Here is a 27,815-nt window from a genome sequence, read left to right on the forward strand (position 1 = left end):
ACACACCATTTTAGTAGCCTTCCTCTGGACCAACTCCATCCTTTTTATCTTTTTGAAGGTGCGGCCTCCAGAATTGTGCACAATATTCTAAATGAGGTCTTACCAAAATCTTATACAAGGGCATCAATACCTTCTTTTTCCTACTGGCCATACTTCTCCTTATGCAACCTAGCATCCTTCTAGCTTTCGCTGCCACCTGTTCAACCAGTCTGGCCACCTTAAGATCATCTCATGCAATCACATCCTATGGTCATTCCAATTAGGAGCAGTCTATATAAAAGAGGTTCAAGATGGCGGTGCTATATTTTGCACTCTCTAACTAAAATGGAAATGCATTTGAGGCATACCTAGCTGGCTCTAAAAGTACACAGGGGTCCTTTTATTAAGGCGCGCTAAAGATTAGCGCATGCTAAATGCTAAGGCATCCATTATATTCTATGGGCGCCTTAGCATTTAGCGCACGCTAAAATCGGTTAGTGCACCTTAATAAAAGGGCCCCAAAGTGCAGTGAGCCTCCTTCAGAAGATTATTTTTCAGACTTTAGGACTTGACTAAATGCCTCAGTAGATTCAGGCTTCCTATGAAAAATAACAGGCACTAGGTAGGCAAAAGGTAGTCTACTTGAGCAGGAGTAAATCTGTTTACTTATTGAGGTCTGGGTAGGTAAATATAATCCACAGATCTCAATGGGCAAATAATCCTTTCTGGGTTAAGAGCAGAGGTGACTTGGAGGTTGATATTGGAATATATCTGCTGGCTTTGTCATCTGCTCCTTTTTGAAAATATTGGTTTGAACTTGAAAATAACTTTCTGAGATTTAAAAAAAAAAACAACTACTAAATACCAAACAAGCAGACATTTTGCTCTGAGCTATTCATTTTGTTCTGCTGCTATTCACCTACTAGAAGCCAAAAATATAAGCCCCTTTCATTCTACAACTTGGCAACTAATAGTATAGAACAGTGGCCTCCAGTCTTTTTCATGTAAAGGGTCGCAGTGTGAATACGAGAGAGCTCTGAGGACAACCAAAAAATTTCAAGCTTACACATACTACTAATTTTGTAAAATCACTGTGACCTGTCTGTGTATTAAATATTAAAAATTAATACTAATATTGAATCTACTTCAAGGATATATTTAAAAACTCACTTTATTTTGGATTGTCAACAGTAGCAAATTCCATAAATGAGACACTTGAGCAACACACTTAAGAGATTGCTTGCAGGTGGTTCAGAATGCCAAGGCTAGATTGATAACTGGAACATCAAGATATGAGCATATTACTCCATATCTCCAACAACTGCAGTTGTATTTAGAATTCAATACAAAGCAATTATGTTATGTCACCAATTTTTATGTGGTACGATCCCTGAATTTTTTAAGAGTTTGATGTCTGGGTATCATCCATTAAGATCATTGCACTCCAAAAGTTCAGCATTGCTAATCCTAAATATGTAGAAACGAATGCCATGACTTTCACATGTGCAGGAGTTAAGTTGCGGAATAGCCTTGTTGGTCAAATTCGAAAATGTAGAGACAGGAACTTATTTAGGAAAATGTTAAAAATACAACTATTTGTAGATGCATTTCTTTGAGCAATTGACCTTATGTAAAGATTGAATCTGTCTGTTTTTGTTCCATCTTGTTCTGATTTTTATATTTTATGTATGTAACTTTTTGTAAACCGTTTTGGAAAAAAACGATATAGAAATTTAATAAATAAATAAATATATCAAGTGAGCAAGATTAAAATTAACACATTTACAGGATTGAAAGAGCATTTCAGCTAACTATTTGAGGACTACAATGGAGGACTTTGAGGGCCATTCATTAGAGGCCACTGATATAGAAAAATAGCACTGACACACATTAGAGGCATCAATAATTAGCATACGAGAGTGCCAGGCACTATTCTATAATGTGCAGTAAAGCCACTTACCATGTAACTGTGAGGGGGCGTAGGCCATGGGCATCTAGTCAAGCAACTTGTAGAATAGATCAGTTGCACACATTGCATGGCTCACTTAGGTGCATCAGTATATACCAGCCATTGACCTGTTGTAAGTAGGCATGCCTCAATTTTGGTGTAGTGTGGCTTTGCACTGGTATTCTATAATGGCTTAGGCGTACCCTGAAGCCATTATACAATTGGTGCTAAGCATATATTATTGTGGCACCTACATCCTGGAGCTAGATTATAGAATTCCCGCCCCCTCCCCTCCCAATGTCTGAATCCATTCCTTAGTGTCCCTACTCTCCAGAAAGGCCACTGCCTTGACCTTAACCTCTCCTCCAACTGCTCTATTACCGAGTTCTGCACCTCAAATCTTACCATCTCCAACCATCAGCTGTTAACCTTCATGACTCATCATCCTCCTCCCCAACCCCGACTGATCACTATGTTTAGGGACCTTCAGGCTATCGACCCTGATACGCTCTCTACCACTGTCTCATCTCTCCTTTCTACTACTATGTCAAAAAGTCTACCGATGAAGCTGTCTTCTCCTATAACTCCATTCTCTCATCATCTATCGATACCCTTGCCCCTCCCATTTCCCATCCTGTAAGATGTGGTTGACCCTCAAAATCCGTTACCTGCGCTCCTGTGCTCGAACTGCTGAACGTCTTTGGCTTAAATCCCGCATGTTTGCTGACTTCGTTCATTTCAAATTCATGATGACGTCCTTCCAATCTACCCTCTTGCTTGCCAAACCGGACTACTACAACCATTTAACTAACTCTCTTAGTGTCAACCCTCGCCGTTTCTTTGCCATGCTCGACTCTCTTCTCAAAGTACCCCCGCCTCCTATCCCCTCTTCGCTCTCCCCCCAGACGATGGCAGAGTTCTTCCACAACAAGATTCACAAGATCCACCTTGAATTTTCAACAATGTTGCCTCCCCCACCACCTCTTCCGACTGTCCACTCTGTCAACCTCCCTTCAACTCTTACGACCCTTTCTTCCTTTTCTGAAGTCATGGAAGAGAAAACTGCTCACTTTCTCTCCTCCTCCAAACCCATCACCTGTTCCTTTGATACGATTCCTACCCGCCTACTCGTATCCATCGCTCCCACTGTAATCCCTCCCATCTGACACATCCTCAACCTTTTTCTTTCCATTGCTACAGTTCCTGATGTCTTCAACATGCTGTAGTTACATCCCTCCTCAAAAAGCCCTTGCTATACCCTGCATCTCCCTCCAACTACTGCCCTATCTCCCTCCTCCCCTTCCTGTCCAAACTATTCGAATGGGCTGTTCACCATCGTTGCCTGGACTTCGTTTCTTCTTATAATATTCTTGACCCGCTTCAATCGGGCTTTTGCCCTCTCCACTCTACAGAAACTACCCTTGCTAAAGTCTCTAATGACATGTTCCTGGCCAAATCCAATGGACTCTACTCTATCCTCATTCTTCTAGATCTGTCTGCTGCCTTCAACACTGTTGACTACCACCTCCTTCTCAACACGTGGTCCTCACTGGGATTCCAGTGAGGACCATGTGTTGAGAAGGAGGTGGTAGTCAACAGTGTTGAAGGGATTCCAGGGTTCTGCTCTCTCCTGGTTTTCTTCCTATCTCTCATCGTATCTTCAGCATATGTTACGGTGGATCCTCCGCCACCACAATCCCACTGTCTGTTGGCGTACCCCAAGGCTCTGTCCTGGGCCTTCACCTCTTTTCCATATATACCTGCTCTCTTGGTCCACTGATCTCCTCTCATGGTTTTCAATATCACCTCTATGCTGATGACTCCCAGATCTACATGCTAGATATCTCTACATGAGTTCAGGCCTGAATTTCAGCCTGCTTGTCTGACATTGCCACTTGGATGTCTCACTGCCATCTCAAACTGAATATGGCTAAAACTGAACTCCTTATCTTTCTGCCTAAACTCCCCTTGCCCTTCTCGCCGTTCTCTATTTTTATGGATAACACCATCCTCCTCTCTGTCTCATCAGCTCACAACCTTGGGGTGATCTTTGATGCCTCTTTCTCTTCTCTGCTCAGATCCAACAAACCGCCAAATCCTGTCATTTCCTCCTCTGTAATGTTACCAAAATTTGTCCTTTCCTCACTGAACACACCACCAAAACCCTTGTCCATGCTCTCATCACCTTGCGTTTAGACTACTGCAAAGTACTTTTCTCAGGCCTCCCATGTGCCCATCTCTTACCTCTTTAATCCGTTCAAAATTCTGCTTCATGACTCATTTTCCGTGAGAGCCACTAATCTCACATTACCCCTCTCCTCAAGTCAATTCATTGGCTCCCCATCCATTTCCGAATACAGTTTAAACTCCTCTGGCTGACTTAAAAGTGCATTCACTCTGAAGCCCCCCCCCCCCCCCCCCGATATCTCTCTTCACTTATGTCTCCCTATGCTTCTCCCCATGATCTCTGTTCATCGGGCAAGCCCCTCTTATCTGTACCCTTCTCTTCCACTGCCAACTCCAGACTACGTCCCTTCTTTCTTGCAGCGCCATATGCCTAGAACAGGCTGCCTGAATCAATACGTCGTGCGCCATCCCTAGCAGTATTCAAATCTAAGCTAAAAGTCCATTTTTTGAAACTGCTTTCAACTCTTAACTCCCACTCACTGCTGTCTGATACCTATACTCACTTCCTCTACCATAATCTCCCCAACCCTAAATGTCCTGTCTAAATTAGATTGTAAACTCTTTGGAGCAGGGGCTATCGTATGTTAAAATGTACAGTGCTGCATACTCCTTTCAGTGCTATAGAAATAATAAATAGTAGTAGTAGTAATAACATAGCAAAACTTTAAAAATAAATTAGCATAGCCTGTTATAAATATATTATATACACATACACATACACTTACAAATATATTTATAACAGGCAAAGCTAATTTATTTAGGCTATGCTGATGTATATATACATTTTCTTGTGTGTATGTACTGCTTTATCAGTCAAAAAGACCAGTGGGCTGAGAACCTGGGGAACTGGGTTCAACCTCCACTGCAGCTCCTTGTGACCCTGGGCAAGTCATTTAACCCTCCATTGCCCCAGATATAAAACTTAGACTGTGAACTCATTAGGGGCAGAGAAAGTACCTGTATCCACCGAAAGGCAATATATCAAATCCATGATCCATAAAAAGTAAGGTACAAAAGGCACAATAAAATATGATAGTTGTGATTGGAAACATAAATCACAGTTCAGAAATGTACAACATCAGTCCTGGAAACATTTTTCACAGAAAAAATGGACTCGATAATCAGCCTGCGGCGGGCAGTGCTTTGGTGTCTACCATCTCCATTAAACCCAGATAGTTAATGCTGGGCCATTTCCGGCAACCAGCATTTAATATCCATGATTTAACCACTAAAACGTTAACCAGTTATGCCAATATTATTGTGTAACTAGTTTTTTAGCCTGTTATATTAATGGGTGCTAGCAGCCCTTTTCCCTTACTTTTACCTCCCCCCTGTCCAGCAGCACCCCTTCCCTGCTCCCCCTGTCCAGCAGTAGCCGTTCTCCCTTAATTTTACCTCCCCTCTGTCCAGCAGCACCCCTTCCCTGCTCCCCCTGTCCAGCAGTAGCCCTTTTCCCTTACTTTTACCTCCCCCCATCCAGTAGTACCCCTTCTCCCTTACCTGCTCCCTCCTGTGCAGCATCCGCTAGACCGGGCAGCCTTGGGGCTTTTGCTAGACCGACCTGCCTTGCATTATCAAAGTGGGCCGGCCTAGCAAATGCCCCGCGGCTGCTTGATGAAACCGCGGCTGCTGCCACTGCTGGTCCAGCCTTGGGCTGGGGAAACCCCGCTAGTCCCTGTCTGTGCATCTGGCAGAGGTGCCTTGATCCCTAGAGGCCTGGACATTTTCCATTTGTCGAGGCACAGGTTGGCTGGGGTGTGGGAGGGGGGAAGCCATTGCCGCATATGCGCATGAGAACGGAGGCCGATAGAGAAAATGCCGCAGGGTCCTACTGTGCATGCGGGAGCACGGCACCACGGAGGCACGAAGTTTGAAGTGCGCATGTGCGCTAAGGGTTTTATTATAGCGTGTGTCAACGTTGTAATGTAGCATACTAAGCCATTACTTGTATTGTTATTTGAATATTTTTCCTGCTGTAATTGTTGCCTGTGTTTGACTTGTTCTCGTTGTAGACCGCCTTGAGTGAATTCGTTCAAAAGCGTGGTAAATAAATCCTAAGAAAGAAAGAAAACGAGGGTGACAGTTTTAAGGCTTAACATTTTGTCTGTTTTCTCAACAGAGCTACAGTGAACCTGTTGATGTGAAGGCACCTCAGCCCTCTCAAATGATGAATTCCAAACCATCAGTGTTTCATGGGCAGGCACAGGCTCATTCCGCACTGTACCTCAATTCCCCCTACCATCAGCAGCCGGGAATGAATCCTCACATACCTGCCATGCACTCTAGTCTCCCCAGGAGCATAGCCCCCAAGCCCAACAATCAACTGCCAGTGACTGTTTCCATATCAAACATGGCTGTATCTCCACCTCCTCCGATTCAAATTAGCCCGCCACTCCACCAGCACCTCAACATGCAGCAGCACCAGAATATTACGATGCAACAGTCTCTTGGAAGCCAGCTACCAATGCAGGTCCAGCCTGCTTTACATTCACCTACAATGCAGCAGGTTAGTCTAAATTGTTTGCTCTAGTGACATTTTGGCCCTCTTTTACAAAGGCACGCTAAGTGTTTTAGCGCAGACTTAGCGCACACTAAATCAATGCATGCGCTAACCGCTAACGCGTCCATAGGATAAAATGCACATGTTAGCGTTATTTAGTGCGCGCTAAAAAGCTTAGCGCACCTTTGTAAAAGAGGGGGTTTGTGGCTATGTGATTTTACGGTTTTTAATTGATGACAACAAATAAAGCCAAAAGCTCAAAACAAACAGTGCAATAGTGTCATTCAAAATATTTTATACATACAGCGTAAAAACCCCTCCCCCTTTCACCTTACCCATGCGCAATACACCCACTGGTGACGCACTTCCCCAAATAACCAAACATTACAACAAGAACAAACCTTCAAAGCCCCACCCCCACCCCTCCCAAACCTCCCCCGTCCCCCTATGGCACACAAGGAAGCAAGATCCCTAGAACCTCCCCCCTCCACCCATTATAACTCATTAAGCAAGTTACTACATCCCCTACGGCTATGTGATTTTAAGCATTACGGCGCAGTTTTATGGGGAGAGTTGTAAATGAAGAGGAAATGGAACTGTAGATCCAGGAGAGGAATGGTAGAACCAAGGGCAGAAGCAGCAGGAGAAGAGGGACTGTATTTGGGAGTAGAGTGACTGTTCTGCACTGTACTCCAGGCTCATTCCTTCCCTCCTCTTCCCTGCAGGCTGCTTGAAAGAGAGGGGCTGGAGCAGAATACCCCTGCTGTTCTGGAGCTGGAAAAGAAATGATAGAACTGTGTTCTAAACCTGTCCTGGGGGAACTCCAGCCAATCAGGTTTTCAGGATATCCACAATGAATATTCATGAGAAAGATTTGCATGCAATGTTTCTACTTCATGGTAATCTCTCTCGTGGATCTTCATTGTGGATGTCCTGAAAACCTGACTGAGAAACATTGTGCTAGGCCATTGCCCCAGAAACTGAGCCCTGGTTCTAAATAGGAAATAGTGCAGCTTTGTTATTTATAAATTAATTCAGAATGATTAAGTACAACTTCCATAAAAATGTAGCAGCATCTTTCACGTATATTACTTTGTTTGTGTTGTGTATTTCCTTTCGCAATTTTTTTACAAATTGATGGTATACGTTTGTATTCTTATATCAATGGCACTATTAATGTAAGAGAGAGCATTCGAGAATAATTTGAGCTGTCGCTTTTGAGTACCAGGATAGGGCTTTTCAAAGGCGTTTATTTGGGTTTTAACATGGTAGAATAACCTGATTGGAAATTGGACTCTCTAAATATGTTGGTCAATTCTGTAGCATGTATAGTGATAGCAATGTTTACAAGGGACTTTCTTGTGGTGGGTTAAGTTTCCAGGAGTTAAAAGCCTGGCCCTGATATTCACTCATCAGCTGTCAGTGTTAAACCTAGAAATCTAATGCTGGGCACCGGCATTAAGTCCCATATTCTATAAATGGCGCTTCAACTTAGGTGTCGGTAGGTATCCTATCGGTGCCTAAGTTAAGTTCAAAATGCTGTTTAAAAGCAGACTTAAAACAAAAATTAAAGGCATCTAAAAACACAGTGACAGAATCAGGCCTCTGGAGGCACTTTAGGATGCCTAATACCACTGTGGGCTTGGCTAATGCTGAAAGTGATGTTAGGCGTCGTAAAGCGCCTCTGGAGACGCGATTCGTGTAAAAGGTAAGTGCTGGAAATGTAGGCCTTGAAAACTCTGGCCTATATGTCCGGCGCCTACCTTTCCCGAAGGAACAATTCTGTAAACGGCGCCGTCATGTGATTGACACGCGATTGGCAGTCGCTTTTAAGGTGGCCGCCAACAACAGCACCATTTATAGAATCGGGGCCTAAATTTCTAGGTTTGTGTTGTTGGTTAATGCATAGCTGGTTAATTATAATATTCAGCACTTAAGCAGCTATGGGGCATTGCATAAGATAGGACTGACTTTTTTTTTTGCAGTCCTATTTATGCAGTTACCCTAGCCGGTTAAGGTTTTGACTCTATCCCTGGAACACCCCAAAAATGACCTGTCTTCATTTCAATGCTATCCGGTTATTTTCGGCAGTCGCTGAAAATTAGCACTATGGGCTAGATTCACTAATCTGACCGATAGCGTCGGATCTGTGTGCGATCCATGGCAGGCCAACCAAATCACGACGGGTCCATATTCAAGTGGGGGCGATCGGAGGAACGCCCCCCCTCCACCGACAACAGGGATCGCTGAAGAGCGATCCTGATGCATGCGCAGACCATCTGCTTTGCCTGTAGATGGTCTGCGCATGCTCTCCACACTGGAAACTTTTTTTTTTACTCCCTTCTGCCTTCTGTCTAAAATGTGTTGCCAAATTAGCGGGAGCTATACATTTCCCATGCTTGCAGGAAGTGGCTGCCCAAAGTTTAGGCTCCGGTGGGGGTGTTTGCACTTAGAGGTGAAAGGGCTGTAGACTGCTTTTTACTTTTTGCGAGCCCGTGGTTTTAACCCACGGGTTAAAACCACAGGCTCACACTGCAGGGAAGGGCAGAGAATCGGGGCAGAGAAGAGAGTCGGGGCGGTCAGCAAGAGTTGGGGCAGAGAGCGCAGGGCGGCAAGCAGGAGAATCGCGGCAGGGAGCAGAGAGGGTTTTTTTTGGTCGGCAGAGAGCAGGAGATGCTTTACTCGGGGCAGAGAGCAGGGCTGGTGGATGTTGGCTGGGATTTCAGGATGGCAATGGAGCAGGAAAATCGGCAGGACGTGTGCGACTGGTTCTCAGAAATCACTTGTTTTGAGATCGGCCAGCCTAGTCAGTGTTCCTCTTTTTTTTTTTTTAGTGAATTGTTGCCTGCCTACATTTGCATGCCATTCCCCCTCATTTGCATGATCAGATCGGGTGCAGGAGGAAGGTTAGTGAATCAGGTCAGGTTCGCAAAGTGGTCGGGACACAATCGGTGTCCTTAGCGAACCTATTCCTTAGTGCTGAATAGGCAATTGAACTGGCCAGGAGCCATTTCTGAACAATAAAATTGCTCTGAATATCAACCTGCCTGTATACAAATAATAGGTGTAAAACAGGAAGGGCCATACTTTGCACTTGCTAATTTTCAAAGGAAAACAAACAAACAGGTAACACATGCTAATTATTGGCAAACGACCCCCTTAACTGGGTAGATGAGGGCAATTTTCAAACAGAACACTGAATTATAATAACTAGCTTTGAAAATTGCTTTCTTAATTATGCTGGGGGGTACTTACATTTAACAAATGTATAATGAGTGAATACTTCATAGTCTGGCAACAATAATAGCACCCCTCACCCCCACCCAAAAAAAAAAAAAAAAAAAAGAGAATATATTAGTTTATCCAGGAACCTGTTTTTATTTGTCCAGATTAATTCATTTCTTGGCTGCACCATGCCTCAGAATGAGGTCAAGAAAAAAATCATTAATATCTGTCAACTTCCTTTATAACCTTAAGGAAAAAAAATCTTTGTATGATATCGCACAGACAGATTTTCAATTTCCTTCTGTAATAAACAGATGCTTTAGGATTTGGATGCAATTTAAAGGTTTAAAAAAAATCACATTGAGATTGATGAATAAATCAGTTGTGAAGACAAAAACATTGATGCCTGTTGAAAATACCTCTCCAGACAGGCAGGAAATGAAATTAGTTCCTGGTAAAGTGTGGAGATGAGGATCGCTGTTCAGTTCTGCTGCAGGCTTTTTCAAAACTCGCTACAGTGGCAGAGTGAAATGGCTAGGGCAACAGAAATCTAATTAAAGACCAAATGTCCCATCTGACATCAAATTAATCTTTATCAAGTTCTCAATTTTTATTTCAGGCTGGCATAAGAAAATGAAATTTTAAATTCCAGGCATGTTGCACAACAGTTGGTGGTTTTCTCTGGAGCATTACAATGCGAAATAGTTAGCATTGTTTAATTAGGCCCTCTAAACACTTGTTTTTGTAAACATTTGGTTTTTTTGGGTTGGGGTTTTTTTTTTTAACATTTCATCATTGTTTGAGGACTTATATAACTAATTCACAAATATTTACTAACAAGCTGTGTTCCAACTCTTTTCTTCATGTACTGGATAAACTTGAAAAGACTAAAATAAGTTTTGGTTGTTCATGTTCTGTGATCTATACATTAAGTATACCTTAATTTGGTATCTGTATGCAGCTGTTCTGCACTTTGTCATGTTTTACATGTTTATGTCACTAGGTATGAGCAACTGGTTGCTTGTGCATATATATTTTCCGCTAACTAAAGTGGAATCATATACGCTTCCTTCAGCTAGATAAAATGGGAGAAGTTCCTTGATACCATTCTCTTTCTCTAAACTTCAGCAACCATCTTTCTAGCAGAACAGGACAGTTGTATTTCCTTGGCTATATGACTCCAGGCACCTCTAAAAAGAGACTTCCTTGGGGTGATCTTTGACTCCTCCCTCTCCTCTGTTCAGATCCAACAAACTACCAAACCCTGTCGCTTCCTCCTCTATAATAAAACCAAAATCTGTCCTCTTCTCTCTGAACACGCTATTAAAACCCTTGTCCGTGCTCTCATCACCTCGAACTTAGACTACTGCAACGTACTTCTCTCAGGCCTCTCGCGCACCCGTCTCTCACCTCTTCAATCCATTCAAAAATCTGCTTCACGACTCATATTCCATGAGAACCGCTATTCTCACATTATCCCTCTCCTCAAGTCACTTTCATTGGCTCCCCATCCATTTCCGAATACAGTTTAAACTCCTCTCGCTGACTTATAAGTGCATTCACTCTGAAGCCCCCCAATATCCCTCTTTACTTATCTCCCACTATTCTCCTCCCTGTGATTTCCGTTCATCAGGCAAGCCCCTCTTTTATGTACCCTTCTTTTTCACTGCCAACTCCAGACTCCATCCCTTCTTTCTTGCAGCACCGTATACCTGAAACAGGCTGCCTGAATCAATACGTCATGCTCCATCCCTAGCAGTATTCAAATCCAAACTAAAAGCCCACTTTTTTGAAACTGTTTTAAACTCTTAACTCCTACTTACTGCGGTCAGATATCTATACCCACTGTATCATTTCCTCTACCATTATCTCCCCAACCCTGAAATTTCCTGTCTAAATTAGATTGTAAGGTCTTCTGAGCAGGGACTGTCTATTGTATGTTAAAATGTACAGCGCTGCATACGCCTTTCAGCGCTAAAGAAATAATAAATAGTAGTAGTATAACTCCTAGTGGTAATGTGATGAAATTACATTACAATTTACCCCTCACACCTTTTTTTTTTTTTTTTACAAACCCGCACAAGAGCTTTTTAAGGCTGGCCAGCACATTGAATGCTCTGTGCTGCTCCAATGGTCATAGAGTTTCTATGAGCGTCGGAGCAGTGCAGAGCATTCAGCACACCGGCCAACGCTAAAAACCTCTTTCGTGGTTTTTGTAAAAAGGGGGGGGTTAATTATTGCAATTAAATGTATGAGATGTTATAATCACGGTCAGATGTTTCAATAGGTTTCCCCTTCAATTCACACTAACACAGAGATAAAACATTGAAATATTTATATTAATTTGTTGCAACAATTGAGGGTGAAAGAAAACTAAATATGTCCAATTGTTATCAGATATTGTTTAAACAAGGTAAATTCAATTTACATATAAATGAATACCAAAACTAATTTACCATTCACGTGTGACCAAATTTACATTGATTACACCATTATAGTTAGTGATAATATTTACAGCCTTTCAGTTTAATACCAACTTTGTTCTAGGATATCCAAAACCACAGATAAGTATTTGACTAGGTGACTCTTTAAACCAGAGAATGTTTCTCAGTCTTAAAGTTCAATAAAATACAAAAAATGTATATATGTGTGCACATCAATATAACTTTTTTTTTTAAACCGTGTTTGTACCAGTATTGTTATTTTCTTGCATTTTCTGAATTGTTGTCCTGCCACCTGTCCGGAACCAGCAACTCCTCTGAAAATCAGATATTTGCTACTATCCTATCTGTAAACAAATTAAAGGAAGCAAATCCCTAACCTCCCTGGATGAATGCAGGCTAAAGTCAGTGTCTTCTTAGGCTAAGGCCATTTATTTCTAACTTTGTGTGCAAAAGAATAGATAATTATTTTATCCTTAAGTTGACTGTCCCAGGAAAACCTCAAAAATGCTTTTGATATGAAATCAGTTCACAGAGTTTCAACGCACACACTCACACAATATCTGAGCAACCTTAGCTTTATCTGCATATCCAAGTATTTTTGATTCAGAAATAATGAAATTCCTCAGTCATTATCTCACAGTCCCACAGACCTGCCAGTATATCAGGAATACTAACTGGAAACAGCTCTGCACCACAGAACCTCTCAGAATACCAAGCCAAGAGACAAGTTTTAGTTCTTCAGTTCTCAGAACATTTAGGGCTCCTTTTACTAAGCCGCGTTAGGTCTTTAATGCGTGGAATAACGCACGCTACATTGCCGCATACGCTAGACCTAGAAGTATAGCACGCGGTGTAGCATGCGGTAATTTCCTGCATGCGCTAAAAACGCAAGGGCACCTTAGTAAAAGGAGCCCTTAACTGTCAAAAAAATAGCTTTAGATTCTCCAGACTTCACACAACAGTGTATACTAGTTAAAGGTTCAGCAGATTAGTAATCAGAAAAGACCCCTAAGGTATCCTTTTACTAAGGGCCTCTTTTACAAAGGTGCATTAGGGCCTTAACGCACAGAATAGCGCATGCTAAAATGCCCTGCGTGCTAGCCACTACTGCCTCCTTTTAAGCAGGCGGTAATTTTTCGGCTAGCATGTGCTAATCTTGTGCGTGCGCTAAAAACGCTAGCGCACCTTAGTAAAAGGAGCCCTAAGTGTGCGCCAACGATTAGTACACGCTAAATGCAGTGCAGCTCATTGTATACCTATGGATGCATAACACTTAACACTCACTAATCTAGAACATAAGAACATAAGAAGTGCCTCTGCTGGGTCAGACCAAAGGTCCATCGTGCCCAGCAGTCCGCTCGCGTGGTGGCCCAACAGGTCCAGGACCTGTGTAGTAGTCCTCTATTTATACCCTTCTATCCACTTTTCCTTCAGAAAATTGTCCAATCCCTTCTTGAACCCTAATACCATACTCTGTTCTATCACGCGCACCGTAGTCAAAGGACCTCTAAGTGACCTGCCCAGGGTCACAAAAAGCCACAATAGTAAGTGAACCCAGTGCCCAGAGAAAAGAATATGAAACTACCGTTATATTTCAATGCACATGTAGTTGGATGGGAGAAAAAGACTTTAGAAGCCTTTGCAAAGATTAATAATGAAATATCTCAGTGCATTCTGCTTAATGTTTCTTTCATTGGTCATTAAAATAAAAACTCCCAGAGCCATTTTTATGTAGTTTTTCAAGTGCTCAAATTTCTACACACCTTCTATATTTCTATTAAATGCAATTTAAATCGTGTCTCCAGTTCCAAAGTTTTCTTGTGCTGGGTATAAAAACTGTCTTCATAAGATTCAGCTAAGTACTTTTTTGTGCTTAATAGTTTTTGATGAATTTTTCACAATGAATTGTCAGTTTAGGACACTATTCTCAATTTAACTTATGAATTATAGTTTCATCTATTGCAAACTTTTATGGTATTCAAGAGTTTTTCTAATTCTAATTTTTTCTTCATCTACTTCAGCATGAACTTTTATTCTCTTTATGCATTTAGTTATACTTTCAGCTTATTAAGAGACATTAACAAATTTTAGCAACAATTTTTTGTAACACTGAAGATTTCCAGCATGAATTTTTAGTATGAATTTTCTCAAAGCACTTTAGCATGAACTTTTTAGAGCACTTGCACTTTAAGGACCTCATTCACTGTGATGATTTTGGGAGTTTATTGATGATTTTTTTCTACTTTTTTCATTTTGCCTTCTCCCTTGATGGTAATATTAAAAAGGTATTTATATTACACTGGTTACAGTGGTTATATTGAAAAGGACTAAATGATGTATGGGACAATTCTTATTTAGACTTATATCTGGTGCTGGTCACCTATGAGTTATTGCCCGAGCCCATAATCCCACGTTTACTTTTGAGGGCTCATACTGATGTCCATTATTTAAAAGATTGGTTTCTATCCTTCACATTCCCCTCAAGGGACGAAGACTGTTAGCCAACTTCTATTTAGATTTATAAAAACTGTCACCATGAAGGTGGGAAAACTCTACTGCATACCCTATAGTGCTGCCTTTTCACCGGACAACATTCAGGCTTCTGCAAGGATGAGAGCCCATTGTTTAATACATTTTCATTGAACCGGCCACTTTTTATGGCAGATTACCCCCTCTTCTATGAAACTGCGCTAGCGGTTTTTAGAGCAGAGAGCCGTGCTGAATGGCCCGCGCTGCTCCCGATGCTCATAGGAACTCAGTGAGCATCGGGAGCAGCGCGGGCCTTACAGCATGGCTCTCTTCGCTAAAAACTGCTAGCGCGGTTTCGTAGAAGAGGGGGTTAGTAAAAGTACTCCTAAGTAACTTGCCTAGGACCACAAGAAGCCACAATGGAAACTGAACCCAGTACCCCCAGGTTCTCAGCCCACTGTATTAGCAATTAGTTGCTCCTCCGCTCTTATCAATGCCTTATGTACTGGTCATGTACCTAAGTTACCTGGTCATGCTGATATAACCTGTATTCTCACATAGATAGATAGATACTTGGTATGTTTTGCATTTTCTCTGCTTTTAGATACAGTAATAAGTAGTTTAGAACCTTTCACTGCAGCAACAACTGTTTAAAAAAGCTCAACTTGAATTTTGAGCTAGTTGAGAAAGAACAAGTGCAAATAAAAGCAGAAGCAGATGGTCCTTTTGTGACTGAATGAAGGGAAAGAGTTTAGAGAACAATATATGAATAGGTGTAGTCAAATAAATACTCAGCCACCTGCTGCCTGCGTCTTTCAAAAAGATTCTGTTGCATATTCTAGGGATTAACTATCAGTGTATGCTTCAGTTTAATCAAAATGCTAGCAGGAAGGGACAAACAGACTGTGTCTATGCTGATTGAGTTGTCCTCAGGCCTCACATTGTTTCTATAATAAGTTTCTTAGCTTGAAAAATTGTCTTGTTTTTCCAAAATGTTTTAATTGCAGGAAAAGCAGAAACTCTTTCACATTTGATTCCCCCCCCCCCCCCTAACATTTTAAAGTCTTTTACTGGCTTTTAGAAAGCCACGGTAGAGGTTTCTATCATGGGCACCGAGGTAAATGCTCGGATGCTCATAGAATTCCTACGAGTATCAGAGCATTTACCTCACCGACCTGCAGTAGAAACCTCTACCGCGGCTTTGTAAAAGGAGCCTTTTATTGTCAAAGAGGGACTTCTCTCTTCCAAACACTTTTCTTTCCCCTCGCATAGCTATATGATCCAGTGAAACCTTTTGAATATTAGGCCAAGAGAATCAGATAGAGGCACTGTACCCTGTACGTGCCGAAACAGAGGGTTAAGCAATGTACTGCATTTTGAACGACTTTATAGATGATGATTGTATATTTTGCCGTCTTAATTTGTCCTTCAGGGATTTACTCTTCAGCAAGAATACCAGAATCTTATCAACCCAACATCCACAGCTGCACAAGTTGTTACTCAAGCAATGGAGTATGTTCGTTCAGGGTGCAGAAATCCTCCGGCACAGACTGTGGACTGGAATAATGAGTACTGCAATAACGGGTAAGCAGTGAGTGAATGCCACCTTGTGCTGAGCTACGTACATGACACAAGTGAATGGCAGCAGGAAGATAGAGAGTCACAAAAAAATAATCATGGTTCTTCCTCATAGGGCTTTTGTAGACCATGCTGGGGTAGGCGCTAGCGTGCACCTATCCCGTCTTAAAATAGCTTACCATGGGATGTACCCATGTGTCCTGCAGAAAGTTCCAAATCTGCAGGTGCTAACCATGTGCTAAAATAATACTTTTAATTTTTTCTTGGAGGGGGTGTGTCAAGGGGTGAAGAGCGGACGTTCCTGTGCTAATCAGCATGGCTGCATTATCACATGCTAACTGGTTAGCCCAGGATTATCACATAAGCCTCCACCTCCTACAAAATAGGTATTGGTAAATGCTAGCTTGGTCATTTTTTTAATGGCCATGTGCTAATGATAGCATTAGCGCATGGCAATTAATTTTTTTTTTTTTTAAAAAGGGAAAATTGACCATTTTACTGTTGCAGTATAAATGGCCGTAAACTGCAGGAAACCCCATGAAAGGGCACGCTATGGTTGCTTTTTACTCCAGCTTAATAAAAGTGCCCCTGTATGAGGGAAGGGCGTCCATTATTAATGGTGGTACAAGTTTTGTTTTTTGTTTTTTTTTTCTAAACCACACGATTTTTCTACAAGTACAATATTCTCTTGAGGCAGATACATTATGTACAGGGTTACCAGACATCCAGATTTCCCCAGACATGTCCTTCTTTTGGGGATTCGGGGGGGGCGGCTGTTGAGGGGGTTGTGTCGAGGGCAGGAGGGCTTGGAATCCCTCCTGCCCGTATTTTAGTGGGAGGTGGGGATTACAGGGGTTGCGGGCCAGGAGGGCTTGGGCTCCCACCTAGCCGGATCGTGTGTTGGTGGGGGAGGGGGGGAGATCGCCGGGCCAGGAAGGCTTGGACTCCAACCTGGCCCCAACGGATTCGGCCCGGGGGGGGTTTGGGGATCATGGGGCAGGAGGGCTTGGGCTTTCTCCTGCCCCAAACGTAGTCGTGGTGCCGCAGGGCAGGAGGGCTTGGACTCCCTCCTGTCCCGATAGTGTTGGGGGTGCCACGGGGCAGGAGGGCTTGGGCTCCCTCCTGCCCTGATTGTTGTCGGGGGGGGGGAGGGGGGAAGGGTGTATCGCGGCAGGGGAGATGAGCCATCTCTCCTGCCACGATCATTGCTGTAGGGGGTAGGCAGGCTACTGAGGCCGCTGAGCTGATCGCAGCAGCCACGATCAGCTCAGTGGCCCCTTTTCGGCACTTATACCTGTTTTGACTTGGTCTAAATCAAAACGTATAAGTGCCGACTAGGCAACCTGCCTAAAGTTTTGGTTATACCTGCTGCACGCCTAGGTCTAGGTCAGCCCACCGCCCGTCCCTTCCCCTCCTCTAAAAATGCCTCTTTTCACTCTGTGCATTTAGAGGCAGGGGAAAGGCCTAAGTTAGAAACATAGAAACATAGAAACATAGATACGTCTAAAACCAGCTTTGATTATGGGTACTTGGACGATCAGGCTTTTTGATCGTCCAAGTAGCCATTTAGGCCACTTTTTAGATGTTTTGTTGTTGTTGTTTTTATTATGAGCCCCATAACTTATAGCAGGACACTTAATAGTAAAGCACTCTTTTCCTCTGAAAAATAATCAGTGGGTCACTGAAAGCCTACAATCAACCTTCTTTTTTTTTATCTGTGACTGCAGTGGTGGAACAATAAAGCATCAAAGTACAAGTCATGTATTTAGAAATTATATCCAAAGAAGTTTTCAAAAATAGGTCAAACATTTTCCATCCAAATGACTCTAACACAAATACCCTCCAGAAAGCACCAATGGAGGGGAAATATAGAGCAATCTACAGTAATAATGTTCCACTTCACTTTGAAGAATGATCAAATGTTGAAAGAGAAAGCGTTATAGTCATCAGCCCCTCCATTTGTTTAGGTGTAGGAAATGTGACATATTGCAGAATCACAAACAACAAAAAGAGGCACTGGAGATGTCACATAGTAACATAGTAGATGACGGCAGATAAAAACCCGAATAGTCCATCCAGTCTGCCCAACCTGATTCAATTTAATTTTTTTCTTCTTAGCTATTTCTGGGCAAGAATCCAAAACTCTACCCGGTACTGTGCTTGGGTTCCAACTGCCGAAATCTCTGTCAAAACCTACTCCAGCTCATCTACACCCTCCCAGCCATTGAAGCCCATCTTCCCCCAAACGGCCATATACAGTCACAGACCGTGCAATTCTGCCCAGTATTGGCCTTAGTTCCATATTTAATATTATTTTCTGATTCTAGCCAACTGACGGTTACAAGTCTTTTAAAATTTGAAACAACAAGCAAAGTCCCAACTCAGATCCAAATTTCGGCGACTAACGTCGCCCTTCTCAGGGGACAATATTACGCCGTAAGAAACTATCATTTGCACCCCACCTTGAAATAACAGATGCTACCAATCCTGCTAAAAGAGCTGTGCAGTCGAAGAATATATGAAAGGAATCCGAAATTAAACCTAAACTGTTACTAAGGATCCCGTAGATCAACTCCACGAAGGCGAAAGACAGGTTCAAGCACAAGAAGAAAAACAGATTCCTGGACGTGGAATCCTTCAGGATAGCCCAGCCAATCGCAGCATACCTTCACTTCTGTCAGCGTACGTGCTTGCGTACGTTCTAGGACTACGTGTAACTGAGAGACTTGAACTGCCTGAGGTATCCATCAGTTGGCTGTGACATCTCCAGTGCCTCTTGTTGTTTTTGGTATAGCAGTCCGAGGCTTGTTCTCTTCTTATATATTGCAGAATACCTTGTTGTATTGGAAAATGCTTAGTGCTTCACTAAGGAACCTAGGTTTCTTCTCTCCTACTCCCATATCCTGCTTTGCAGCTTTTGAGCGTCTTTTCTTCCATAAATGACCCCTTCCCAGGTCTTCTTTCTCTAATAACCCCCCTCCCCATCTCCAGTGTGTAATTCTCTCTATTCTCCCCTTAACTTTCTGACCCTCCTTCTCCTATCGCTCCATCCCCCACAAAAGGCCTAATCCGCAGTCTCCTCTCTCCTTCCTACCTCTTCCTCTATTGCCTTTCTCTGATTTTTCTACCCTTTGTTCCTTCGCTTTTTGCTAAGTCGTCTATCACCTACTGTAATTTTGCTGGTTAGGTGCTAGTGAATATCTTCAGGCACAATACCAAGAAAAATAAGCCCAGTGACTGTAGTCCAGAGGTAGTCCATAGGCCCTGGAGTGATCTCATCCCTTGCAGAGGTTTCTTTGGTAACAGGAAATTCATAGAGTAGGGATGAGAATTATGCAGGCCTGCGAGTACACACTTGTTTACCAATGTCATACAGGGCCTAGCCCAACCATTAAGAAGGACTATCAGGGGTGTCCAACCTTTTGGCTTCACTGGGTCGCATTGGCCGAATAAAATGTTTCTGGGGGGTCGCATTGGCCGAATAAAATGTTTCTGGGGCTGCACAAACGTGCAAACGCTGCAGTAAGACACAGGAGGGAGCTGGCAAGACAGTAAACACCCAGGGGCAGCAAAGGAAAACACTGCATTGCCCTCAACCGGGGCTACACAAAATACTTCACTGGCCGCATGCGGCCCTCGGGCTGCAGGTTGGACACCCCTGGACTAGATGATCACCTGGGGGGAGGGGGGATTACCAGAGGGCAGCCACAGATAAAACAAACAATAGGTCCTGACAAGCAAACAAACTTAATTAAATAATAGGTACTTTTATCAGAAGAGAGGGTTGTTAGTTTTCAAATACCTATTTCGCCTGGATTATTCAGAGTGGGTTTGAGGGAGAGGAGTGGCAAGGCTAATTGATATAAGCACAAGGCCCCTCCCCCAGGCCCACCCAGCTTCACCCAACCCGTTCCATCCAAATCATTTCCCGTTCCACCCCAGCCTCACCCCCCTCAACATGTTCTTGTGCTCGGAGCCATGTTGGGAGGGCATCCGCACATGCGCAGATGCCCTCCTGACGCCGTCCCAAGTTGGAGGTTTTTTAAATCCTGGACAAAGTGCCGGGTTTTGAAAAGACGTCCGGATGCTCGGACATGTCCTTTAAAAAGAAGACATGTCCGGGTAAATCTGGATGTCTGGTAACCCTACTAGTAATACCCTTGCACTGGTCCACAATGATAATTTATTGATAATTTTTGCCTAAAATCTTTGCCGGGCTGTGTTTCAATCAGCTCCAAGTACACCCTCTGTGATATGGGTACAGCAGGCAATTGCTCTGTTTGTCTACCTAACACCGCTCTCTAATGCAGGGGTGTCCAACCTGTGGCCCGAGGGCCGCATGCGGCTCAGTGAGGTATTTTGTGCGGCCCCAGTCGAGGGCGATGAAGTGTTTTCCTCTGCTGCCCCCGGGTGTTTACTGTCTTGCCGGCTCCCTCCTCTGTCTTGCTGCAGCATTTGCATGTTTGTGCGGCCCCAGAAACATTTTTTTTGGTCAATGCGGCCCAGGGAAGCCAAAAGGTTGGACACCCCTGCTCTAATGCTTCTTAAAGATTTCTTATTCATAAACTTTCTTAAACAAAAGCAAATGGTGGTACCTATTATTGCTTTTGTGACAGAAGATTATAGGTAAAAAGTATTAAAAAAAAAAAAAAGAATTGTTATCCCTTTCTGAAGCCCTCATTCTATCTAATTAAAAGAAAATATATGTTCCCAAACCTATCCAGCACGACCAATCCCAACCCAACATCCAACACTCTCTATACCCTTAATACTATCTAATATTCTTCTATCTACCAAACGTTATCTAAAACCCCATAATTCACTCTATTCTTATCTCCTAAAGACCTCTACTTCCCGTTGGTAACTCTTTACCCAACATTTTATTACCTTAAAAATTTTATGTCACTGCTTATTCTATTCCTTCAAATTTTGAATGTAATTCTTGTTTTAGTTTGGATGTAATCCATCTTGAACCGCAAGGTAATGGCGGAATAGAAATCACTAATGTAATGTAATGTAATATCGGTTTCATGGAGAAATAAAGAGATAATGCTAAGATATTTCCAGAAGGTCATTGCATCCTTGCTGGCTTTTTCAAATTTGCCCCTTGGTTCTGTAGTAAAAAGTATGAATGAATGGTACAATATCATGACCTAAGTTAATTTTGCTGATGCTACATAGAATGGGGAATTAAGGTTATCTCTTTCCCTAACAATTTTCTTACCCGAATGACTCTTTGACCAGGTTCAAAATAATTTGCAACTACATAATGTTTTATCAGTAATACTTCTCCACGTCTAGAGGAAAGAGGTGAGTCGCAAGAAATCAGTTACTAGAGAACTTGGAGAGCATGAGTAGAATTTGGCGATTTGCCCACCCCAACCAAAATGATGTTCACTGACTCCTGAGAGGGACTGTATATAAACAAATTTTGAAGCGCTCGCTGCTTCTCATTTTGACAAAATATAACACGTTAGGATTATTGGGAAATGGATCCTGAATTGTACTGTAACAATTTCATGGACCCACTGCCACTTTGTCTTGTGACTTGAAATCTGAATAGTAGGCCTCCAAGGTGCATTTTCTGAAAGTAGGCAAAATATGTCAATGATTATCTGACATAGGATTCTTTCCTAAAATTGTATTACATACAATTCCTCTTGAATTGGAACTAATGTATTGCAATTTAATATATTCCAGCTCAAATAAGGATTATAAGGAGACTGCACTCTGAGGACTTTCTTAGAGATCAGGCTCCACAGGTGACCCTTGAGGGGAGGAATGATAATCTAGTGCCTAACCCTCAGTAAGCCTGGTCTAGTGCCTAACCCTCAGTAAGCCTGATTCTAAGAGAGAGGAGTTTGCTTGAGGAGAGAGCTGTTGACTAAAAGGCTTCTTTGTATCTGTTTAGGACCCTTTATGAGACTTTGGGTAGTAGTAAGTGGTAGAGAGGCTTGGAAAACTCTTAGTCAAAGTCAGGCCAAGTGCACTATATTTCATGGGGGGTGTGAATAGTCTCACCCTAACTGAAAAGGGCTCTTAGTTTGAGACTGAGTTCTGAGGATTTTCTTAGAGATCAGATTCCACCCCAAAGCAGAGCTTTTATGGCTCTTCAGCCAACCTAGAACAGGGCATTGCGTTGGTAAGATTTTTCTGTTCTTTCTTTTTTCTTCCAGGTGTAAGTACTTCTGCAACTACAGTATGGCTGGGAAACATCGTGTCACCAAAGCTGCAACTCAGGTTACAGCTTCTGTCTCTGTACAGACAGAGCATGTTACCCAGGCAGAGGGAGTGGTTCCATGTACAAATTATCTTCATCTTGAATCCCTCATTAAGTAAGTAAAGGAGCTGAGAGAGGAAGTGGCAAAACTGAGAAGCATCTATGAGAATAAGAGGTACATTGATGAAATGTTTCATGAGGCGTCAAAGATTTCCAGTAGTGGGAAAGAAGAGGCTGTGCTGAGGGAAGACAGCTGGACTCAGATAATGGAACCCTGCAAGACTGGTACTAAGACTCCACCCACCCTTGAACTGAAGAACCGGTATGCTGCCCTGGAAGTGGAGGAGATGAGAGCATTCCAGAGAGAGGAAGGACCAAAGCTTGAAATTCCTAAAATTGCTGGATCCATAATCACTAGGAGGCGTAAGGTAGTGGTGGTTGGCGATTCCCTTCTGAGGGGTACAGAAACGTCCATCTGCAGACCAGACATGATGTCCCAGGAGGTATGCTGTCTGTCTGGTGCCAAAATCCAAGATGTTACAGAGAGATTGACAGGGCTCATCAAGCCTGATGACTATTATCCAATGCTGCTTATCCACATTGGCACTAATGATATTGCCAGGTACCCCTGCAAATGTATTAAAAGTGACTTTGTGGCTCTGGGAGAGAAGGTAAAGCAGTCAGGTGCACAGGTGGTATTCTCGTCCATTCTCCCTTTCAAGGGTAAGGGCCAAGTCAGAGAAGTATGCATCCTGGAGAAGGATGCTTGGCTACGTGGATGGTGTCGTCGAGAGCGTTTTGGCTTCCTAGACCATGGGATGATTTTCTAAGAGCTACTGAGCAGGGATGGTATACATCTATCAAAGAAGGAAAGAAGTGTCTTCGGAAGCAGGCTGCCTAATCTACTAAAGAGGGCTTTAAACTAGAAGTGAAGGGGCAGGGTCATCAAAGCCCCCGGGTGAGTATAAGCCCTCAGTTAAGTAAATCACTGAATACCTCTACATGGATGGGAAAAGGGGCAATATCTGGAAAGCAGTATATATTAATGTTCAAATTCTGGGAAACAAGATTCTGGATCTAGAAGCTATGATGGAAGAAGATGAGTTGGATATAGTAGTGATCAAAGAGACATAGTTCATGGAGCACCATGACTGAGATGTAGTTATACAGGTCTTTAATCTGTTCAGGAAAGACAGGGTAGGAAGAAAAGGAGGGAGAATAGTATTATATGTTAAAGATCATATTAAAGCCACACAATTGCAGGATCTGCAGGGCAAGGAGGAGGCACTGTGGATCAATTTGGAAAGATGGAATGGTAAATATATTTATATTGGTGTGATATACTGGCCTCCTTCACAGAAGTGGACAGAGATAAATTGTGAGCCCATTGGGACAGAAAGGGAAAAATGCTAGAGTACCTGAATATAAACTGCTTAGGTTATAAGCGGTATATAAATAGTAAAATAAATAAATTTAATAGTAGACATTCAGATTATATCTAAAAAAGGGGAAGTTTTACTAATAGGTGATTTTAACATGCCGGATTTTGAGTGAGGTATCCCTATTGCAGGGTCTTCTAGAAGTAGGGAGATCCTGGATTCTCTACAAGGAGAACTGTTCCAGCAGTTGGTAATGGAACCCATGTGGAATGGGACCATACTGGACTTAGTGCTTACAAATGGGGAAAGTGTTTCTGATGTCACAGTGGGTGATCATCTGGCATCCAGTGATCATTGCATAGTACAGTTTAATATTAAGATGAGTATAGAAAGGGTTCATTAAAAAGTAAAGTTTCTAGACTTTTAAAACACTAATTTTGTTCAGATGGGGGATTGTGTCAAGGAATTATTGTCTGGAAGGAGTAGAAATGCAGTGGGCAAAAATGGAAGGAGTTATTGTAAGGGTGACATCTTTTTGTGAGTTAAGTAAGTAAAGGTAAGAGGAAAAGAAGGCCACTTTGGTTCTCAAAAGTAGTAGCTGTGAAGGTAAGGAATAAGAGGTTAGCTTTCATAAACTACAAAACATCACAGAAAGAGGAAGACAGGCAAAAATATCTGGAAAAATTAAGAGAGGCTAGTCAAGTAGTCAGGAAAGCAAAGATACAAGTGGAAGAAAAAATTGCTGACACAGTAAAACGGGGAGATAATACATTTTTTAGATATATACCATGTGATAGGATAGGAAGAAGTACAAAAGTGGCATTGTGAGACTCAAATGTGAAGGGGAGAAATATGTAGAAGCTGATACAGAAAAGGCTGAATTGCTTAACAAATATTTCTTTTCTGTGTTCACGGATGACGTTCTGGGAACTGGACCGCAGAAGATAAATGCGAATAGGGATGGTGAAGTGTTAGACCCTGATCGATTTTCAGAGGGTTGTGTTTATAAAGAGCTAGCTAAATTAAAGGTAGACAAAGTGATGGGGCCAGATGGTTTATATCCGAGGGTGCTGAAGGAACTTTGGAAAGTTCTGGTAGTTCCGCTGACTGACCTTTTCAATATTTTTCTAGAGTCAGGAGTGGTACTGAAGGACTGCAGAAGGGTGGATGTGGTCCCTCTACACAAAAGTGGAAGTAGGGAATTACAGGCCGGTCAGTCTGAATTCTGTGGTAAGCAAATTAATGGAAATGCTTATAAAACAGAGAATGGTGAAGTTTCTGGAATCCGGCAAAATGGATAGGTAGGTCTTGTCAGACAAATCTGATCAATTTCTTTGACTGGGTAACCTGAGAATTGGGGAGTATGCTAGATGTGTTGTATTTAGATTTTAGCAAAGCCTTTGACAGTGTTCCATACAGACATCTAATAAATAAAATGAGTACTCTTAGGATGGGCCTCAAAGTGACTGGCTGGGTCAGGATCTGGTTAAGTGGAAGATGACAGAGGGTAGTGGTCAATGGAGATCACTCTGAGGAAAGGGATGTTACCATGGTGTGCCATAAGGTTTGGTTCTTGGGCCTGTTCTTTTTAACATTTTTATAAGCGATATTGCTGAAGGGCTGCCAGGTAAGATTTACCTCTTTGTGGATGGTACCAAAATCTTCAATAGAGTAGACAACCCGGATGGTGTGAATAACATGAAGAAAGACCTAGCAAAGCTTGAAAATGGTCTGAAATTTGGCAGCTAAAATTTAATGCTAAGAAATGCAAGGTCATGCATTTGGGCTGCAAAAACCTGAACGAACAGTACAGTTTAGGGGGTGAAGAATTTACAGTATGTGCATGACAGAAGAGTGGTACTTGGGTGTGATTGTATGTGATGATCTTAAGGTGGCCGAACAGGTTGAAAAGGTGATGGCAAGAGCTAGAAGGATGCTAATGTACACAGGAAGAGGTATGACCAGTAGGAAAAAGAAGGTATCGATGCCCCTGTATAAGACTCTGGTGAGACCTCATTTAGAATATTGTGTACAATTTTGGAGAATCCTAAGGGATCAATGGAAAAATAGCTTGTTCAACTAATCATGCCACATGTAACTTGATATAAACAAACTGTCACCAGGAAATATTTCTTCACCGAGAGAGTGGTTGATCCTTGGAACGAGCTCCCGGTGCAGGTGGTCGAGACAAACAGTGTGCAAGAATTTAAGAGCAAATGGGATGCCCATGTGGGATCCCTTAGAAGGTTAAACTAAGGAAACCTGTCATCAGGTGTGGGATCCCTAGGATAGTAGACTTGGGGGTGGGTCAGTAGAGTGGGTAGACCTGAAGGGCTATGGCCCTTATCTGCCGTCATCTTCTATGTTTCTATGCTTCTAATAAATGTGTTTACCAAGACCTCAGACACCCGAGACACTACTTGAACTGATTTTGTGTCCTTACTGGGGTGACATATTCATCATTGGTCTTGTTTAATTTTTGAATGCAGACTATGATACCGTATTGTATCTATATGGTGCTGTACATAATAATGAATAATTTAGAAGTTTTACTCCAACGCGTAGCATTCTTAAACAGGACCGTTTTTAGCATTGGATCCACGTTTTTTACCTTAGGACTTTGTTTTGGAACCCCTGAGGAAGACAGGGTCATCGAAACACGGACCATGTTGGGTCCACAGTCCCCATCAATTGGGTTTTAGACATTATACCATGTAGATTAAATGACTATATTTCAAATAAAAAGCCTGCATCTTGAACATCTCCTCCACAGTTCTCTTGGTTTTGGTTGTGTCTTCGTCTCTGTGGAGCACCAAGGGTCAACTTTTGTTTATTTGTATCCACAGAAAGGCAGTATATCAAATCCATTAACCTTTAAAATTAAGCTTAATGCCGCTTCTAGTTTACACTAATTTTTCAAACAGAATGAACGTCCCTGATTTATCTTTGAAAATGTATGTTATGTTAAAAGTAATCATGTAATGTAAATCTGTGCGAGCTGTTTGAAAATTACCACATACACACATACACAGGTGACAATGTGATCCTAAAATTTCTGAAAAAAATATTTTTGTTTACTGTTAGCTAAAGTAGCTTGTAACAAAATTATTTATTTTTTATACAGGGAAAAGAGGGAACAACTTCTATCTTAAATGATGCTAACCTAGAAACCCCTGACTGCCAATTTTTCCTGTAAAAACATCTTAACAACAGGGCATCCTGACATAAGTTGTAATCTTTGAAAGTACAGAAAATGATGTGTGCTGGAACACAAGCACAAATGTTTTGCATAAAGATGAAAAGCCTATATCCTCTGGTGAATTGGAACAATGTGCTTCAGCTTCCCATCATCTGTGATACCACTCCCATCTCAGGGGAATTATGAGTTAGCAGAAATTTGGCCAAAGAATCTATTATATGTTTCTGAAAGTATCATTTTATCAGCTTTCTGTGCTGAGATTGTTTATTGTTCAGACATTTTTTTCATGGAAAAATATAGAAAGTATACACAATTGTGTTAAGCTGTTTGGCTCCTTCTGCCAATTTTTTCAGTAAAAGATGTATGTAAACAGTAGAGAATCTTGATGCAAATCATACTTTGAAGGCAAAATGACCCTTTCCAGAATGTCTGACACGGATGTGTGGCTTTAAGTTATTTTTATCCATAGATGCTAGCATTTACACCAATTTACAGCAGGTGTAAGTCTGATGCCAAAAGTTAGGGGCAGAAAGCTTTCTTTTTTTTTTTTTTTCTTTTAGTTCAAAATTTTTATTGTGAGTTTAGGAAAAATACAAAGATACAAAAAATAAAGAAAAAACATACAATCAATACAACAGTAGTAAACCTGAAACAGTGGAACAGAAACATAATCCAGTTATACCATCT

General features: G+C 42.1%; 1 protein-coding gene across 7 annotated transcripts in view; it reads left to right on the plus strand.

Annotated features, from left to right (window-relative positions):
• TOX (thymocyte selection associated high mobility group box) overlaps positions 1–27,815 on the plus strand; it is a 650,413-nt gene that overhangs the window by 609,594 nt on the left and 13,004 nt on the right. For 5 of the 7 annotated variants that reach the window (XM_033933702.1, XM_033933701.1, XM_033933696.1 and 2 more), the window contains 2 exons: positions 6,234–6,620; positions 16,185–16,336. In XM_033933702.1, coding sequence (XP_033789593.1) covers positions 6,234–6,620; positions 16,185–16,336 — 539 coding nt within the window. Of the gene's footprint in view, positions 1–6,233; positions 6,621–16,184; positions 16,341–27,815 lie in introns of those variants that run through there. The other 2 variants (XM_033933697.1, XM_033933700.1) reach the window with 1 other exon arrangement.

The sequence above is a fragment of the Geotrypetes seraphini genome, chromosome 2 (assembly GCF_902459505.1).
Source record: "Geotrypetes seraphini chromosome 2, aGeoSer1.1, whole genome shotgun sequence".
Lineage (NCBI taxonomy): Eukaryota > Metazoa > Chordata > Amphibia > Gymnophiona > Dermophiidae > Geotrypetes > Geotrypetes seraphini.